This window comes from Polyodon spathula, chromosome 10, assembly GCF_017654505.1.
Source record: "Polyodon spathula isolate WHYD16114869_AA chromosome 10, ASM1765450v1, whole genome shotgun sequence".
NCBI lineage: Eukaryota > Metazoa > Chordata > Actinopteri > Acipenseriformes > Polyodontidae > Polyodon > Polyodon spathula.
The window spans coordinates 1,010,248-1,031,473 of record NC_054543.1 but is presented as its reverse complement, the minus strand read 5'-3'; the positions used below and the strand labels follow the sequence as shown (position 1 = coordinate 1,031,473).

At 38.2% G+C, this 21,226-nt stretch overlaps 1 protein-coding gene across 27 annotated transcripts in view; it reads right to left on the bottom strand.

Annotated features, from left to right (window-relative positions):
* LOC121321694 (actin-binding LIM protein 1-like) overlaps positions 1-21,226 on the bottom strand; it is a 94,198-nt gene that overhangs the window by 52,441 nt on the left and 20,531 nt on the right. For 20 of the 27 annotated variants that reach the window (XM_041260721.1, XM_041260712.1, XM_041260709.1 and 17 more), the window contains exons 1-2: positions 20,989-21,106; positions 1,891-2,025 (exon numbers count right to left, since the gene is read on the bottom strand). In XM_041260721.1, coding sequence (XP_041116655.1) covers positions 1,891-2,025; positions 20,989-21,091 — 238 coding nt within the window. In that variant the 5' untranslated portion in view covers positions 21,092-21,106. Of the gene's footprint in view, positions 1-1,890; positions 2,026-8,122; positions 8,139-8,184; positions 8,400-20,988; positions 21,107-21,226 lie in introns of those variants that run through there. The other 7 variants (XM_041260702.1, XM_041260711.1, XM_041260720.1 and 4 more) reach the window with 4 other exon arrangements.

Sequence of the window (21,226 nt, the reverse complement as noted above, 5' to 3'; positions counted from 1 at the left end):
TAAAGTCTCTATAACAGTGGAGTACCTGATGAACAGCTAACTTGATTGCATTAATAAAAATGGACTTCGAAAAAAAGTCCTTAACAAAACTGTCCTTAAAACAGTCCATAACGTTTATGAATGTTTGACCCCGGATCGTCTCCCTGTTGCAGTTTACCATCTTTTTTGAATGATGTATTCATTTTAAATGGACTCTAATACTCTAATCTCAGGTAAGGAACGTCCCCGGCTTTTGTCATCTGTTCTGCCAGTAGTATTCAGGTGAAACTAATCTGCCCCTAAAGGTTCCTGGAAACAAATTAAATGAAGTCCACTGTGAGATTAGCTATAATTATCCAGAGGTTTCAGGTCATGGGTTTGTGCTAGAAGTACAACGAATACATAGATTTGATCTTTACACAAGCCTTTCTTTTTAAACTTCTACCTAAACGTGTGCTGTAATTAAAACATGTTTAAAAAAGGTGCAAGGTGGACGTTGCTGGTTCGAGTCTGGGGTATTCCACAGCCGACCGAGTTCCCAGGAGGTGGCGCTCAATTGGCTGACCGTCGCCGGGGGGGGAGGAGTCTAGGTCGGCCAGGGTGTCCTCGGCTCACCGCGCACCAGCGCCCCCTGTAGTCTGGCCGGGCTCCTGCGGGCTTGCCTGTTAGCTGCCAGGGAGCTGCATTGTCCTCCTGCGCTGTAGCTCCTGGGCGGCTGCATGGTGAATCCGCAGTGTGTAAAGAAGCGGGCGGCTGATGGCACATGCTTCGGAGGACAGCGCGTGTTCATCTTTGCCGCTCCCGAGTCAGCACAGGGGTGGTAGCGGTGAGCCGAGCGTAAATAAATAATAATTGGCCATTTCAAATAGGGAGAAAATAAAAAAAATGACTAAATTAAAAAAAAGGGGATCAAGATACAGTCATACAATGTTAAAATTATAAGCATCTAGTACTGTTTTTTATTTATTTACAGTGTCTCATCACCCATAACTTTGCTTTTTGACTATACTGTACTATCATTCGTTTTACATTCATGCATCATTTCCTATTGAACTATTTTCAAGAAGTTCCAAATGACATGTTTTACTCTGAGTAAAACTAAATACATTTGTACTCAATTCTGTCTGATTACCATGCTGAATGGAGGGATTGCATTGCTGCTAGACCAAAAAATGTACAAATAACATGTCGTTCTCACAAATGCACCAGAAAAGACTACATGGACGCTTTGAACCTATCAGCAGCTGGAGGGAGAGAAGAAACTGATACGGTCAACTCATTGTCATAAAAAAAAAAAAAAAAAATCTTCACTTCTTGTTCCTCTCAAGTTTAAATCAGGATGTTGCTAAAGAGAGGTTATGTGCACACCACCAGCTCTGCAAATGCCACAACTGTTATTGATCTATCCCTTACACACATTTGCAGCAGAACACCAAACACGTTGCAAAGTGTAGTAAAGCATAGTGCAATCATGGTTAAACACGGTAAAGCACTGGCAAACATGGTAACTAACAGAGAAATCATCTACAGCGCACGTAAAATACAGCTTGTATACTTGACAGTTATTGGCCAACTTCCTACCTATTTCAGTTCACTGTTGCACCAGTCTACAGCATTATCTAAGATCCATCGAGCGCTTTCTCAACACCACAACATGCACTAAATTGTGAAAAAATCTGACCTGATGAAGACATTGCCTCAAAGCACATGGTTTCTCAGAACTTTAACAGATTATTAAGATCTCCAAACCTGTGCCTTAAACTTCAAACTTTTAGTCCAACTTGTCGCAGTTCTGACTGATATTATGTATTGTATCACCTGAAGGGAGTCTGAAACTAGCACAGCACCACACCAGGACCCTCTCATCTGAGTGAGAGTAATAGGATGAAATAAGTGAGGTTTTCTTCTTACCTTTGCAGGTGAAGCATTTGATATGGAAGTGCCTTGATTGGACTCGCAGCACCTCCCCTTTGCATGGCTCCCCACATTTATGACAGTCGATCACCGGCTTCTCTGCAGGGTGGTGCGTGTCCTGTGCATGTGCCACTGAAACAAAACATACAAAACCAAAACATTAGCTAACCTCAACACCTACATTTAATATCATAGCCATGAACCGCCTCCCCCCTACAAAATCAACTGACTACTTCGGTCAGCAATGAAAAGCTGTCATTACGGGCTGCGTGGTGCAACTGGCAAGGAAAGAATCAGCAGAAAAGAACACCTGTAATTAATATACTATGGTTACCTAGTTGTATTAGTAAAGATTTTCAAGGTCATTATGCATCAAGAACTATTTTAGCTTTATGATTTCAAGAAAAGGGTTGTGAAGCCTCAAAGTTAAGAGGGATTTGAATGGTTAAGGTTTAACCCAAGCTAAGTTACGTGACTCGCATCTCCTGCACAACTGTCTGATTCAGTCAGTAGTGCTCTTGGTGCAATGAAAAGAGCATTAGGAACTTCTTCTATTGCAAACTACTATGAAGGCTAAAAGTGCTGAAGAAGACGAGAGCAGCAGTGCACTGATTATGAAAAAGAAGAAGCAAATTCACAGAATAATTATTGCTTAAGAAAATCTATATTTTAGTGGTGTTCCAGTCTGGAGAATGAAAAGAAATGCAACTGCATTATTAAGAATGATATGATCGTTTTAAAGTCAGCACATAACTAAAGATGTACTACAATCCAGGACTTATCACATGTTAAGCAATAACTAGATGATGCATCATCATCAAGTGCTTTTGATAAAAACCTTCACTCTGCTCAGAAGTCTATTGTCTTCTCATATACTGCACTTGATGCCCTCTCTAGTTATCACTCAAATACCAGTACAGTTAAAACCTACCTGCACTTTATGAAAGCAATATCTTCTATACTTGTAAGCCACAAACTGTCACACATAGACTGTCAAGCAGGGGCTTTGCTAAGATAATCTAATCTTTGCACTGGGTATGGTCAGCCATTACTACAGTAGATTAGAAGGGGAAAAAAGGCTCATATCATGCATACCCTTCCAAATACACCAGCAATGAAAAGCATTTGGCAAACCCTAGTGAGAATCTTGCATAAGGCTGAACAATTGTGCAACAAGGATGCCTTAAGAATATTTGTTGCAAATGAGAAGCAGCTGAATAGTTTAATGTAGTCCCAGGAAAACTTCAGTTCCAACTGTGGAAGCCCATTATATCACTTGCAATACACAGCAGTGAGGAATGCAGCTCTTTGAGCGCAGACTGCTACCAGCTGTTTGTTAGTGTATACTTCTGAAGATCTGTGCCCTTTCCTGTCTAAGGTTATTGAAATATAGATCATCACCAACACAGAGACAAAGCTAACCATATGAATGTGCATTTTGAAATGTCCATGGCATGTTCTCACCAACCCTTTTTGCAACTTGGTTCATGTGTCTCACCCTCACATTGCTGAATCGGTAGGGCGATTCTTTAAATATCATTTCAAAACAATTACAAATAAAATACTAAACAAGTTGCTTGGTTCACAATATCTTGTGAACCATTAGCTGTAAACCTGAAATTTTAATTGGAAGTTCACCCTCCCTTGATCCACTTCACCTCGAATGACCCTTACCTTTGCTATGAAACCCTAAAGGTAAAATAAACCCCTAAAAGAAACCCCTAGTACACTAAAACAAATGTTTCATCTTAATCCCCAATTACTCTAAAACCAAATGTTGAATGAAATGATCTAGGCTCTGAATGCTTGTGGGAAAAGTCAAGTCCCTTCCTCTAGACGGTTTCTAGTACTTATTAATTCAACTAACAGCACAGTCTATCCCTTTATATTCATCTTCTTAATTAGTATTGTGTCCTCATGTGCATTTTTATGGGGTTTAATGGATTAATCACACAAGCTAGCTTTAAACTGATACAAATACGTGTTGTATATCATTCACATGCTGTTATTTATCATTATTCATTTTCCACTTCTGGTATAAACATTACTGTATGTATTATACACAATTTAGTGCATGGAAATGGTACGCATGCAAAAACAAAATTAAACTAGGCAAATGAAATGTCAGCACAGCACCAGCACTAACGTATAGCTGCTTTTCACCACACTGTCTATATGGTGTCTCTTGACCAAATCCTGTCTGCAAAACCAACTCAATCAGGGAATATTTCATTTACGTTCTGTTCTTATGAAGTATGCAAATGTGACTAAACGGTTACCATCTGGCTTATTGCCTGCCCTGCAGTTAGCCTCGGCACACTGCATCTCATAGCCTGACACCATCTGCTTTACATTCTTGTGGCTCTCCAGGGTGCCCATATGAAAACACTTGGAAAGTAAACTACTGATGATAGACCTTCTAATACAACTAATGATATCACTGGCTACATGGTCAAACGAGCCAATGCTTGCTATTTTACTGGAAGGCAAAAAATGCAAAGTCCATTCTGAGAGTGTCTTTTAAAATAGAAGAGCACATATAAGAAGTGATCTGTAAAAGTGGTTTTACTTTCTGCTTTATCATGACTGGACTGCATGCATATAATCTTTAAAGAAAAGAACTCTACATGTGTAAGAGGGTGGAAGCTGGGCGCGACACGAATTTCAGGACGGAGAAGGTTAGAACCACTACCACTGTACCTATAGTAAACACTGTACCTATAATAAATGGTTTGATGTGCAAGAGTTACTGAGGTGGTCTACTGTACACACTACATCTACAGGAAACAGCACAAATGATCTAGTTGTTTTCAAACAGTTCACATATCTGCAACCAATCAGGAGGGATTGCTTGAAAGTAGAAACCTGCCCACACACAGCTGCCTTAACATCCATATCTAAGCCAGTGTTCTGCAGGGATTCAAATCAGGTGCTATAAGTGGGGATCTGTTGAACTGCACCAAGGCATACAAGATGGTCTTATTTTCAGCTTTGTTACTTACACTTTAAAGTCTGGTCTTAATTGAACTTATCAATGGGATTGGGATATGGATAACCTTGATTAAAATGTTTTTCTGTCTGTGTCACTGCACGTAACATTTTAATTTAATTAAAATTGTTGTTTCCTAATTATCATACGTATGTAATAAAATGACAAGCCACAGTGGTAATCCAGCTAGGTTTCTCTGGAGTAAGGTTGTGAAGCATTCTTCAGTGCTTCAAAACTTAAAAACAGAGGCTACAGCCACTAAACTGACAGCAAGTGACAATATAGTCCATTGCATTTAGAATAAAACAGTACTATTAATGCATGCCTTTAGCATAGGGTTCAGCTTTAACATACTGAAGTTTGGGCAGACATATGATGGGTAGTCTGTGTGCCCAGACAGATGAAACCAGCAACCTGAATTAGTCTGGTGTTAGTTCTGCTAAATTATTGAATATGCCATTAACAGTGAAAGAGACAGACAGAGAGAAAGTGTTGAACTCAGATGTTCTTTAAATGCCTCTGAGAAAACGGAGAGCAGACAGACAATCTTTGCCCTTACTTCATACAGCAGGACTACTGAAAGGAGCTTGATTTTCTGAGGACTGAATGGCATTGGAAACCTTCCTTTCCTGAGAAATGCACATTGGTTTTTAATAGAAATGACCTTCCTGAATATTGTTAAATAACACCTTGTTTATGTAATATGAAGGAAGTCCAATTTGTCACTGCCAGTGTTGTACTAACTCTGTACTTAACATTGAGGCCCCATCAAGAATACCTCAGGGTGGGGGGCACCATTATCCACATTTATAAGTCTCACGAAACTTAAGCCAGCATGCCTAGAGAGTCTCACTCTCATCGCCAGCCACAGGGTTTGAAGAATGTCCTTATCATTGCACAAGCCAAACAACCTTCCACCAGACTAAACGCATGCTTTATCTTCCCCTTTATCAGGAGACAGTTGAGCTCTGAAGACAGGGGATAGTGATGAGATGGGGACAGAGATGTAGAACTGTCCTTCACTTATAAAGTACTCTGTTTTCTATGAGAGAAGGAAAGACAGGTTTGCAGTGAATTCTGGATCTCATTGTCCATCCTTCCTTCTAGAAAACACTGATACATCACACACCACCAACTGTGCTTACTGTAGACAGCCTGTTACCTGCAAATTATCTGAAATTATAAGTACACTGTAGTTACAACGCAGATCAAATATTGTATAGAGATGTTTAAACTGCAGTTATATAGGCGTTTCATATAATTGTGCTGTTTCAGACAATTTATTCCACTTTGAACTTTGAAGTGACGTTGCTTTGTTTACTATTTGCTAGGGATTTACTTAAGGCAAGGCGAGGGTTTTTCACAATGTGTTGCTGAGTTTACTGTTACAAAACCAAAACCACATGCCAATGTGTCACATGTCTTACATAAGGCTTTTGTAAATAATTAACGCATCTTGCAAAAGTCAAACACGAGTTGAATCACATCTCAATGCTTAGCAAGGTTCCGATGTCCTTTGCTGTAATAACCTTCCCACTCTGTTCAGACATTACTTCAGCGAGCTCAAATACAGGAGGAGGGGAGAGATTAACGTGTCACATTTCTTTTTTCTAGTTGTCAGTTCATGACACTAGCAAATTCAAGTTCAAAAATAGAATATGAAAAGGGACATTAGCTGCTACCTATCCAAAAGCACAATTTGTTTTAAATAGTTGGATTTCAAGCAAACTAATAAATAAAAACCCCAGAAGATGTGGATCTCTTATAAGCTGCAACAATGTAATCTGAACTCCAATGCACAGTACATGCGTCACAAAGGGATTGTGCTTGCTAGAACTGGAATGACGCATGTACTGCATAGTGAGTAACATGTACAAAATGAATATGCTTTTTTTTTTTTTAAATTATAGCAGCTTAACAGAAGCTTTGGTTTGGGGTTTTATATCTTAGAGAGAGCTATGGTACCATGGAAGAAAGCTGTTTTTAAAATGATTCAGTAATGCATAGCCATTAAGTCAGCTTTGCAAGTTGCTTTCTCCTCCAATAATTCAAGTGGTTTTCATTCAGGGGAAAGACAGTAAATTATTTCAGAAAAGCACATAAAAAATGTATTTATATTGTCAGGGAAAGAATGTGCTCTTCTCTGTTTCATAAGAATTCCCCTTTGCATGGAAACTTTACTGCACTGTAGTATAGTTAAGCAAGGCATTCTGACTTTGTTATAGAAAAATCTCTACACATCCACAGCATGTATGGACCCCCAAGCACCTCCCATATTGTGAGTGACCCCTAAACTGGGAACAACCTTCACAATCCAAACAAATTCCGATTCTGATTTAAAATACCTTTACCCTAACCCTAATAATATTCTTATCTGAACATAAATGACCTCTGAGGCTCACCAGCTCACTCAGAACGTACAATAAGTCATCAGAACTCTTTGTCAAGGGTTGGTGTAATGAATCAGTAAGCCTCCAAAGTAGCCACATTCTAATCAGCATTCACAAGGAATTTACTAGCTCGTCATGAAGATATGAATCATCATCAATGTAATACTGCTTGAACCCTTTCTGTCATTACAGTAAAAAAACACATCAGACAGAAGACATCAGACCGGATAACAACTCATATTTTCAACTGCAATGTTAACGGTATACAGTAGAATAGCCTATAGTACCTATTGCTGGTGTAATAATACAGTAGAATAGCCTGTAGTACCTATTGCTGGTGTAATAATACAGTAGAATAGCCTATAGTACCAAATTGCTGGTGTAATAATACAGTAGAATAGCCTATAGTACCTATTGCTGGTGTAATAATACAGTAGAATAGCCCATAGTACCTATTGCTGGTGTAATAATACAGTAGAATAGCCTATAGTACCTATTGCTGGTGTAATGCAGTAGGAGTCCTATGATTCAGTAGGCACTTTCCACATTCAACTATATTTAGCACTGGGACTTCTGTTTACAATTACCAGACCTTTGACCATTTCTGAATCCTACACTGTTTTAATGTGGTTTGGAAAAAGACAAACACTCTGCTTTCTTAGCGCTTAAAACAGAGTACAATATGCAAGAATAGACAGAAAAGTTCCTAAACTGAAGCGATAACATTGTCCTTTACCCTATCGCCAATCCACCCACCTTTATAAACTCTACTACTTCACAAGCAGTATATTCGCTCCTAATTCCTTGCAATACCCAGGTAAAAAAAACAAACAAACACATAAATACATACTTCAGCAGGCTGACGTGATAGTCAGTGTACACTAGATACATTCAAAAGTCACTGTACGGTACCTTCCTCCTTTACCATGACCATCTGACCTCCTTATCCACAGTACAGAGGTTTAAAAAGGTAGAGATCTGCTATGACTGTGTACTGTAGTCTCCAGTAGATTGTGGATAAGCCTGGAGATGGAGACGCCCTATCCACTGTACCCAGTCAGTGCAGGCTTGTCAGAGTGTGCTGCTTGCCTGTCTCACTGCTTCTCCCTCTCTGTCAGGAATGGAAGCACATTTTCAATGTGGACTCTGCCCTCTTTCGCTGCAACAACCGGGTCACAGCTGTTGCCGTGCAGCACATGCAGATTCCAGCTTCCTTAATCTGTTCCAGCCACTGACAGCACCTTACATTCCTCAAAGGGCAGCCAGCCTGGGAACTGACAAGATCAAGAGAGAAAGAAAAGCTACACTCATTGTGTTATTGCTTTGAGTTTGTTATGATATAATTAGGGTTAAACTTTATATTGATGTTAACAGATAATGCCATGTATATGTATTTTTTTATTAAAAAATGGTGTGTGTGTGTGTGTGTGTGTGTATATATATATATATATATTATATATATATATTATATTATATAGATATTATATATTATATATTTATTTTAAAGTGTAGCATCTCAGGTTTTAAAATCCATTCCCATAATTAGCTCCAGAATGCATGTTCAGTTCCAAACGCTACCATTGTTACAGTCAACATTTCAAATGTGTTTTCGTAACTTTCCTGTGTTGGTTCACAGGCAATGCATTCCCACGATACGCTGTGTCCCTTTCAGAGGAAGTATTTAACTATGTGTCTCCCACCTGTCCCACAGACTCAGTAAACCAGCATGCATACAGAGCAGCTCTCGCTCAGTCCAGCAGACAATGGCAGACTCTAATGGATGTGGACAAACAGGAACCTTTTCAAAGTGAACAAAGTGTATTTGAAATGTTTAAAATGATATGTCCTGTTCTATACCCTCCTGTGACCCTAGTATAGTATTATAATACAATTACAAAGCTATTATCAAACACCTCAGAGGCACTTTGCAGCCCTTAAAGTTTTAATGCTTCACTGTAACAAAATTAATTAAAAAATCTGAATAAAAGTGTTTCAGTAACACATGATTACAGGACTTTTGGAGACACAACTCTTGGGCTTTTATTCCTTGTAGAAGACCTCTTCCAATGTACAGTATTGTGAACATAGACACTGCATAGTAGAAAGTGCTGTTCTTTTAGAAAAAATAAATACAGCATTATTAGTTAGAGTGTAGGATCTAAGTTTGGATTGCTTTACAGTTTCAAAAGCTAACAAGACCCTGCAACTGCAAACCTTGAGTGGACAGAACATGTGTATTCCTTATTTTATTTTAGTGATATATATATATATATATATATATAATATATATATATATATATATATATATATATATATATATATATATATATATATATATATATATATATATATATAAAACTGAGCGTTCACAAATCGTATTTTCTGAAGCAGGAATGTGGGAATGTGTGCGATGTGTTAAGCCTGAACTAGGTCTGCAATAACAATACGCGTTTTGAACCTGAAATTTGACTGACTCAGCAATCTCAGTACACCATGGCTGCTTTTCTGTGGCTTAAGGGACCTGTTATCAAAACTAGCTAAGTAGCGTATATTTTGAGATTGAATTTTGGTCATAGACTTTGATAGTTTTGCAAAACCTTGACAGTCTGGCAGCTGGTTTGCTTTCAAGTGACACATTCAACCTTTTCCCTTTTAACAATGACTTCAGTTAGCTACACCATAAGATTGACAATTTAAGAGTTACTCTACTATCCCCCACTTCTTATACATAGTAAACATGCTTGGGGAATTACTTTTCTGTTGTTAGCTTGGAAGCACTCTTCTGCAATGATGACAATGTGTCGGTACATTGCAAGTGGAGCCAATGGCAACACCTTACACGAAGAGTCTATAATTACTGTGTATTTACATAGTAGTTTCTCTGTAAATACATGTGTACTTACACATCATTACAATGTTATTAAGCATAGTTAGCATACTTAACGTACAATTTTCTTCCATAATATTACCCTAGTACTATCCATAAACCTAGCAACCCCTAACCCTAAACCTAAACATAACCCAATCCCTAACCCTAACTCTAACCCTAGCCCAATCCCTAACCCTAACCCTAACCCTAACCCTAACCCTAACCCTAACCCTAACCCTAACCCTAACCCTAACCCTAACCCTAACCCTAACCCTAACCATAACCCAATCCCTAACCCTAACCCTAACCCTAACCCTAACCCTAACCCTAACCCTAACCCAATCCCTAACCCTAACCCTAACCCTAACCCTAACCCTAACCCTAACCCTAACCCTAACCCTAACCCTAACCCTAACCCTAACCCTAACCCTAACCCAATCCCTAACCCTAACCCTAACCCTAACCCAAACTCTAAACCTAACCCTAAACCTCTTCTGATACAACTGTGTACATTTACAGTATTGTGAAAAGGATTTACAGGAATTCGCTAAAAACCAAAGTTTGAGAACCTCTGTCTTATTTGACTATCAGGGAGCAGTGAATTGTGTAATGATATTATTTAGTTTTCTTTGTAGAAACCCATTGGTGTAAGCTTTGCACTTGGATAAATGCTTTGTGCATTAGACCCACAGTCGTCACAGAAAGTGTGAGATTTCTTCTTTCTTTTTTTTGAATAAAAATCAACATGTACTTGTGGTATCGTTTTAAGGTCAGGGCTAGTTAACAGGAACGGATGAGCAACTGCTTTGGAAATGTTTCCATCTGACATGCAGGGCAAAAGAGTTCAAGAGCAGAGCGTGACTTCATGAGAAACGGGACACGTCTTTTCTGTTTCTGGACTGAAGCTTAAAATCACACTGGATTAGAAGCAAGGTTTACAGCAGGGTTACGCGTTAGAAATCATCACGTCATTGAAAATGTTATAATCACAGGCATTCCAATAGCACACATCATTTAGTATTCTTCCTATAATTTTGTTCATGCAAGAAAAACAATCAATTCGTGGATCATAGCATTTGACAAAAGGGATGGGGTGTGACAATAGAAATTTCTTATGGGATAACCTTATGTGTGTAAGCTCTACTTTTATTTCAACAGAAATGATGGCCCTATTCAGAAAGATTGAATTGTTATTGAAAGGATGTTATTCTAGGGGTTGGTTTCACAGGCCCTGAGCAACACTACCTTACCCAAAGTAATATTAGATAGTCCAAGATTACTGTTTAACACATGATACTTATTTGCCTGGACTGGTGTTAAAGGAACCAACAAGACATCACACTTAATGTAATCTACCAGAACAGGCATGAAAGCTTCATTTATAGAGCCCCACAGTAAGTCATCACATGGGCTAAAATACCAGTACAGAGTAAAGAAAACAATATGGACAGATTCTGTGTTTCTTTTTAGGTTGGTCATGATTTATAGCAATGATAAATGTAAAAATGAAAACAACAGATAACCCAGTACCAAACAATTTCCCTGTTGGTTCCCTGTACTGGGGGCAAATGAATACAAGCCTAAAAGCCTATCCCTAAACCCTATCCTCCTAATTCCTGAATAACAGTGACAGGCAGCTCTTAAAAATGCCCATGCAGTTATTTTCTTACATCAATTCACTCTGGACAGCGTGTCTTTAAGCTGAAGACAGTCCTGCTGCTCGTGTTTAGCAGCAGTGAGGCCTGCCTGTGTGAGTGCGTGGGCTCCACAGTTCCACAGTTGTTTAATGTCACTGCAGCATGCCACTGGTCCTGGTCTGCAGGGAGAGTGGAGTCTGTTCATTCAGGGACACCTGCCAGCCACATCAAATACACTCCAAACAATCCAGCCTCACAAACAAATACTGACAGCCGTGAGAGACAGCCTTTTTCAATGAAAATAGAAACTGGAAAGATAAGTCATCCGTGCAAGTACACTTCCTCTGATGTATTGCTAAAACTTAACACTCTCAAGAACTATTAGCTGTGGACAAAAAAAAACCCTGGTTATCTAGATATATTACAAGAAAAATGTATTACGCATACTGTGATTGTAAGTCACGGTACGACTCTGTCTGTATGCATTTAATTATATTAGTCATTTCTTTAAATCTAGCTTGACTGTATATATATATATATATATATATATATATATATATATATATATATATATATATATATATATATATATATATATATCATATATATATATTATCACAAATGTGAGGAAGTCCTTCATTTCTTTTTTTTTTTGTTTTTCTTTTATAGTATTCCTTTATGTTCAGCTTTCACAGGTTTCCTGCTGGTGACGGAACACATCTGGTTTCTTAGCAACTGAAAACAACACTCTGCACTTGATAAGCTTTACACACAAAAGTACCCTGGAACATTACTAGAATCATATAATCCCTGTAACAGCTAAGAAGGTGCTGACTTCCTAGAAGCTATTTCACCCAAGTTGCAGAGTTAATTTCCTGGTTTAACACAGTGCTGTACCTTTTCTAGCATTACCTGACTATAACAGCACCCCAATCCACACTGTTATAAGAGTAACTCCACTTCTACTGCACTGCCTGAATCACCTTTTCAAAACATGCCAACCAACAGAGAAACACTGTCCGAGATACATAAAGAGGAGAGCAGCAAGCCATACAAACGGGCCTAAACCAAGACCTGTACAAACAGACAAGTTAAAGAACACGCTCCCCGAAAAAATAAAAAATAAATACATTCTGGCAGCTGCTCTTTTCATTTAAAAAATAAAATAAAATAAAATATTATCACCAGAAAAAAAAATTAATGCAATGGTCAGTAACTAATCAAAAGACATTAATCACACGTTCTAATCCTTCTAAGCTGCTTTGTTTCTGTATTTCATATTAAATCTCCAGGAAATCGTTCAAAAACTAATCTCCCTGCAGGCCTTTTAAACCTTTTTCAATTTTCGTAGAGAAAGCAGTTCCCTTCTGCCATCCTCCCTGACCAGGGCAAGAAGGAGGCGCAGAAACACTTCTCTGGAAAGAGAACTGAAACATGAAGGTAATTAAAATTAAATGTAAGCAGAGCCTTAAAACCAGAGGTCATTTTTTTGGTTCTCTTTTAGCAGAGTTTTCATTCGCCTCCTGGTAGCCTGATTCCTAGATCCAGTAAAATGACCATGTGTTGGCTGATGTTGTTTCAAACCATAGGATTGGATGCAGGTTGTTAGATGTGGAATAAATAACACTGGGATTACATGCAGAATGCATATACCATACATTAACTGTTTTAAATGTATGGTATGCTATTACTTTTGTAATATTTGCCTTTAAGGTGACGAATAATTAATGAATTCTCTGCTTAGCCCAGATTCCATGATAAGGAACTAAAACACGAGGAACCACATCATGTATAAAAATCTTGTTGACTCTGTAACGGCTAAACACTGTAAGCTTGAATTATCATAAGCCTTTTTTTGTACTAAAACACATTTCTGCTATCAGGTCTCTTTGCTAACTGAAGGCTACTAGCTGATCAACCTGGAAACAATGATCAAATCAAAAACAGCAATAGAGAATAAATGAAATACACATTCTAGGATATGTGTAGAAAGAATCCCTTTTTTAAAGCGCAATGTAAAGTGTTTGTTTAAAACAATTATACATCACTTTCTTCTGTCAAGCCTTTACTGTTTTGTCACAGTTTAACTAAACTAATTACACTGTGTGTTGAAATACTGTAAATACAGTATAATTGTAAATCTCAAAAACTACTCACTTCTAAATCTTTTGTAGTCATCTTTGTATTACTTTATTATAACTAGATGTTAATTTGGATTCATATGTTGTTTTTTTCTGACTTTATGTGAACGAAAAGACACACATTTGCCCATTTTCCCATTACAAATAGTGATATTTTGAAATATTACTGTCCTTTCACAAAAGCAAAGTTTGTGGGGAAAAATAGCCATTTTATATACTTTTGAGGCATAAGCAATTAGGAAATAACACTTACTACCCAGGAATAAAAACTGTGTTACATGGTGTTATCAGTATGCTACAATGGCCCACCGTTGTTCCCAGACTTGTGAAACGTTTTGGATGTGATTCAAGGAATCGCTGATTAACAATGTAACCTTGAACTTCTTTTTCAAAGTGCACAGCCCAGACACCCATCCTTCTTACTGCCTGAGATTAACCAGCACGATACACGTAAACACACAGCTTGGGTTTTATGTTTTGTTGCCAAACAATTAAAGTTGTATTTAACCTGGTTAGCTTTTTGTTTCTGGTTTAAGGCAACTAAATGCAACTACTTCTATAGTCAACAAAAATGACAGCTTTAAAAGGGTGATCAATTACAATCAGTTAAAACAATACCGACTACCAATCAATCCTTTCAAGCGATGAAAACAGCAGACGACGTGCATCCCATCAAAGAACCTGTGCCGCTGTTAGAAAAATAAAAAGGTTGGTGCACGAACATTGTTATTGTTCATTTGTAATTCATTAACAAAGAATAAATGAAACATGGATGTGTTGCCTGAAAGCCAAATATTACATTAATACATTTTCTAAACCATTTTGTAGAATTCCACAACCTACACACATAAAAACAACATTCTTTCCAAAATCTATTCTGCCACTACAGAAATCAAATTAGCTAGTTAACTTTTGTTTTTTTTACACTTTTTTTTATACTTTTCTGACTAACAAAGACATGCTTTTATTTAGTGATTTTTCAGAGGCTGTCAGTTATAAAGTACAGCCATCATCTACAGTCTGCTTCAACAGGCCTGTCAAATTTAATCCAAGCCTACAAGGTCAATGAGCAGACAACTTTAGCAGAAGCTTCAATAAAGTAATTGGATTGTAAGAGTTTTAAGAAGAGATGTGAGACACATTAATCCACTATCTAAGGACAGCTCAAGAGGATGCTGTGCATTTAGCACTGCATCGAGATCCTTCAGAGATGCAGCCAGAATACAATCCTGATACCTAAAAGAACAAATTGCATTACGATACTTTTTCAAAGTTTTAATCTCTGCTCTACCAGGCTTACATTTTTCTGCATAGCACACATGTTCTGAACTTCTGACTTTAGCTAAGTCTGCAGATAGCACAGGTCATTGTTATAGAGTCTCTGTCTAGCTGCAGCTGTAGCTTTGAGGTTTATAGGAGTGCCAACAAAACATTCCAATCATTTTATCAACATTCAGTTTGTCACAGGTACCCAAACAGGTATTTCAGACAGGGCAAAGAGACAGTTTGACAGACAGGTTGGGAAGAAGGAAGGAAACTCTGAAACACACTGGTAAAGTTGATTGGTGGTTGACAGGAATGGGTAAGGAACCTCTTTGGTCTAATCTTCAATGTGTGTTGCTGGTTGTTAGTATTTGACAATAGTGCAACGCCGTGACACTGGATTCAAGCCTTGGGAAGGACGCCTGGCAGAAACGTTGCTTTGTTTTTAACATTGTTCTTTTTAAATAATAAATAACAAAGAACGGACATGTGATCTCTGATCTAGTGTTATGCTGTTGCACTTTGATTCCCATCGCCTGGAGCAGTGTTTGGATATTTGATATATGAGGAAGCACCCAGTTAGCTGCAGTACATGATCTGGGTTGCTTGTATTTCCCTTCAGCAAAAACAAATCTATGGTAAGATGTCTAATATAGTCTCTTCAAATGGGGCTATTGGCTTTGTGCACTCACAACTTGATATTGATTTAGCATCAGTGCTGCATCTTGTAAGAAGTATTACTAAATATAATCTAATTATATGCAAATACGGTAGTTGGTATGCAGGCATTGTAACACTGCAGTGAAATGCATATCATCCTATATATTGTATCTGCAGCATTACAATACAGTATAAGCAGGGAGTAGATCAGACAGCGACTTCCACAACTTGCTCCGTTACCTACTCTGTTCCTTAAAGAACAGGGAGCATATCAAACAGTTTCTTTTTTAATGTTAAGTAACATGTTTATTATTGATGAGCAACAAAGAGATACCAGTACTTTGCTTGTTATCGATGTGTTTTACACCGTATTTCATACCTTTTTAAATCCTTCGTCCCGCTCTGGAAGCAAGTGCAATGTTTTCCCAACTTATTCTAATAACAACAGCATCAATATTTATAAAAACTACTGTAGCAAGAAAAGATGCTGTTTAAATTGCTAGTTATATACAGCAATTACATTTAGATTAAAGGAGCTTTCAATTCTTTTTTTTTCTTGAACCAATTCAACCAGTTGTTCAACTGGTATTAGTCTTTTGAACCAGCAAACCTGGACCCCTGATCGGCGTTTTCAAGCTCAAGCCTTCTGTGTCTCTCTCGCCTCTCAGCAGATGCCCACACAGTTACACACCCATTCAATGGACCCTGCTATTCAAGTCCCTTAACCCTCAAGAAAATCAAGAAGAGAAAAAAGACAAACAGGAGCAGAGGGGCCAGATCTTTGTTAAACAGACTGGTGCAGTGGTTGCGGTAAAGGGCTGGAGCTTCACTGTGTGGCATTGGGTCTAATACCTTGACATCACATTGGGTATCACACTTTCTTTCTTTACACTATTAGTAGAATCGGAAAACCACTGGTGATAAACATGCAATTGCTTTTTTTCCTTGGAAAAATAAATCAAATCAGAGCCTGTTCCCTTTGGCTGAAGGATATTCATCTACCATAATATAAAAGGCAGTGTTATGGTGCATTCTCTACAATGCATTCAAACTCTAGTCCAAATCTGCTTTAAAACCACCATCAAGTGCACATGAATGCTCTCCTTAAAGAAAATCAATAACTATAATCTATACAAAAGTCAAATGTTCTCTAGCGAAAAACATAGTATAGCTAGGCAAGGCATTTGCATACATGGTAAATATATGGTGAGACACAAAGAAGTATTGCAATGATAATACTAATAACCAAAAAGCATTGTAAACAGAATTCCATCTTGGGTTTCTAATGGGGATTGATAAGAAGACTCAAGCTACATTCTTGTTTTTTGTTTATCTCATCAGACAATCTAAACAGTATTATACAGCCTTCTAATGCACTAGTATCTATTATTCTATCTTTCTCACTGTCTCTCCATATATATATATATATATATACATACATACATACATACACACACACACACACACACACACACACACACACACACACACACACACACACACACACTTACTCAGCCTGGGGTCAGTCGCAATATCCATGAGCCGTTCACACAGGTAATAATCATCTGGATTCAGACTGGGCAGCTGCTTCAACATAGACTGCTTGGGAATCAGATAGAGAACCTCGGCAAGCTCCCCATCTTCAATAATAGTCATCCGCTTCACTGAGCTCCTCCGTGTCGGCTTGCCTGGCATCACATCTGTGCTTCTGGAGGAGCCACACAGTTTTCCCAGACTGTTTAAATTGGGAAGCAACGGCATGGTCTCCACTAAACTGGTCTCCACTACAAACCACTGCAGATACTGGGATACTGTGCATGCGTTGTTGATGGGCCAGCACTGTGCGCTTAGCTCACAAGAAGCTGCTTCTTGCTCACTTAAGAAGATTAGGGATGATGTATTTTTAGTGATTATCTTCTAAGATGATCAGGTGACCTGGGCATTGAATCCTTGCAATAAATGCACCTCCCAAATCAACTGGGACCAGTCCCAGGCCACAATATTAAAAAGAGCAGTACCAACACTAAAGTCCGGGGTGGGGACTGTGTGTAAGAAGATTATAAACTTGTTTTTATTCAGAACCTTCAATTGCTTTATAGCTTAGCTTTTAGTAAGCTTATCCACATCTGTGCAATTAAACCTCAGTCTATTGTAAGAAAATTAATATTTATTGCTTAATTTGTTTTAAATTTCCAATGCACAGACTGCAGTTAATAAATTATGTTTCATGGAGCTAAAAAGCTTCACAATTTAAAATATTTTCAATAAAAAAATAACACAAATTATTTTTTACAGAATGTACAGTAATCAATCAGTTTAATCTGTGCCTAAAAAAAAAAAAAAACTGATTTTACACCATAAGATAATGATGTAGGTCACTGCCTTCTTCAGCCACTACAAGATCCCAGAATTCTGCACTTTCTTCAGAATTGGAATGAAAGGGCAGCTAGTGTATTTTTAAATACCAGTAGTCTCCATATGACTCATGCTAAATACTGTTGCATTGGTCAGTGAAACATTGTGCAATTTCCCACACTGACCAATACCATACCAGCAGGGGTCTTGCTATGGGTTTGAAAGCTCTAGTCTTGTTATTTGAAACACCTGCTTTACATCATTCACCCTGCGGTAAGTTGTGCCTGTCCCTTTTGTGCTGTGGTGACTGTGTTTTATATCATTTGTTTCATCCAATTTATTCCCTGTTTTCATCCCATTTTAAATATCCTCTCAAACAGCAACCCGCAAACCAATGCAGATCAAAGGGCCATCTTCATTGACAGCCCCTTGCCAATTCCCTTTTTTCACACTCCTGTACGTCTAGCTATGCTTAATAAACAAGAAGTCCAGAACTACAAATACTATAATGCCCTTCCAGCAATCACTAATCCCAACACAGAGGAAAGGGATTACCACCCACAACCGCCTTTCACTCTCATGAGCGATCAAGATCTGAAAAGACGCTGCACATCTTGTTAACAGAATCCGATTACAGAGAACTGCAGTCACTATATATACGGGATCAAACTATATGGGAAATGTGGGGTATTTTATATATTTGTGTACCTGATCTAAATATATCATGAATAAAACATACATCAGTGACATATCTAGAGAAGGAGCTAAATAACTAAAAAGCATGATATGAAAAATACCGTTCTTGTTTTCCATGTTCGCTTCCTCATTGAAAAAGAAAAATCATAGCTAAATGAAGAAAAAACATTTTATAAATGCGGCTGGGGATTGGAGGGTTCCATCTCTCAAGAAGGTTGTTGCTGTCGTTATTATGAATGTTTTTTCAGTGATAGAAGTGGCTGTGGACACCACGGAATGCCATGGTTATTGGCTCAATAATCAGTTCTTCCTTCACTGCTCATGCTTATACTATGCATTTACAGCACTCTGATTACACCATGCTTGCTTGTTACTATGTACTTACTCTAGTATTCTACCCTCTTATTATACACTACTATTACTTCAGGCATATAATAACACTATGAACCATGACTGGACCATGATGAATGATTGCCCGTCCTAAGCCATCGATTCCTCAATTAACCTATCATGCTAGAATGCTTACAAAGCATCACTTTCAACACAACTTTACTAAGGCACTTAATGCACATAATGGAGACATTGCTGACTGCAGCTATCTAAAAAAAACAACAACACACTAATGCTTTATTTCAAGTGAACCTCTGCAACGTACATCAAACCACTTTATTACACCATCCCAGGAAGACACGGACCACTATGAAATCAGTGTACAATTGCAACCACCCATCTCCACCCTACCTACATTTGTGAACATCAGAAGCATGCTCAAATCAATTCAAACATTTTCAAAAAACTAAATTAAAAACTGGACATTTTAACTGTGTAAGACTGCTGCAAGCATTGTATTGCACTGCTGCCAACCATTAAATAGACATTGCATAATTTCATTCAATTAATGGGACACCCGAATAAAGTTTCAGTTCATATATTTGCAGGCTGTCAGTTGTCATATTGCACGTAAGCACTGTGGACATGCTACGGTCTTCCATATTGAGTGGTACTGTATGAATATGGACATTCCATTCATTACATATAACTGGAATAAATGTTGCAGGGTTACTACAGACATATACACATACAAGTCTCTTGAATAAGACACTGAAACTATTTAATTTGCTATCCTGTGGTAGCTTTCTGTAAAAAGTTAATAAGTGCTGAAAGATAATTGAGATAACTACCCCCAATATATATATATATTATCATAATAATGTAGTATCTGTTCAATCAGCATTCAAACCCACATCACACTAGACATTTTGCAAAACAGCAGAAATGAGAATGCAGTCTAGTGAAATTAGATTTAAAAAATAGCAATTATTGCTTTGTCTAATCAAAAAGGATTAATAAAACATGTCCTATCATCGATTAATGTACTTTCATTTTAAGCATGGGCTTTTACTTGAAGGTGACCTTTCCTAATCGTGCAACAGTGCTATGTGCAAACAGCTGTTGGAGGATTGATCTACAACACTATGTCTACAATACAGCTCCTTCAAAAACAACTTTGCTGAAGAAAAAGCAAACAGGCAGTTATGTGAGTCTAACAAAAAAAAAAAACATAAGGACATAGTGCTAAAGGAATGGAATGAAAAATCAGTACCCCTTCCATCTCGCACTACATACGTACAGATTCTTGCACAGTATGTATTCCTGCACAATATAAATAACTCAACTGGGCTTTGAGGAATACACTGCAGTAAGTAAAGGGTTAGAGGGTGGCTTGATACAGATTAGGCACACATATCTGCCGGAATACAGTGCTTGAATATATATATTCCATTGCATAAATTGAAAGACAGGACAGGATTCAAATGTGTATACAGTCTGAATTGGTAGATACAGTGAGAACTGCAGCGTCTCCTAACCCAGCTGCAGTGCCTCCTAACTCCACTCCTTCTTGTGTTTTAACTCATAGTGTATCCCCTGCAGCTCACATAAAAAAGCATGCAATTATGACTGCATAGCCCAGAGACCAGAGCCTTAACAACAGATGGGCGCTGGCTTCCTCCAGCCCTCTTTCAGCAACAGCCAACCTTTAACAAGTGATTTAAAACTTGCAACCATCCCCTGTTTCTGCATCCATCCCCCTTACCGTCCAGTCCAAAGCAGGAGGTGATTTTCTGGGCATATTGACACAGCCCCTCGTAGTGAGATTCCTCTGTCTGGCCCTTCTCTCCCATCACTGAGACGGGCATGCAGTCACTGGATACAGGGCTGGAGCAGGCGAGCCAGGAAAGCAAGGCTTTTTCACTCCATCTCCATCAATAATTCAGACCGCACGTAGAAAACTGCTGAGTCCGAGATCCGACGCACAAGGCCACCTCTTAAGC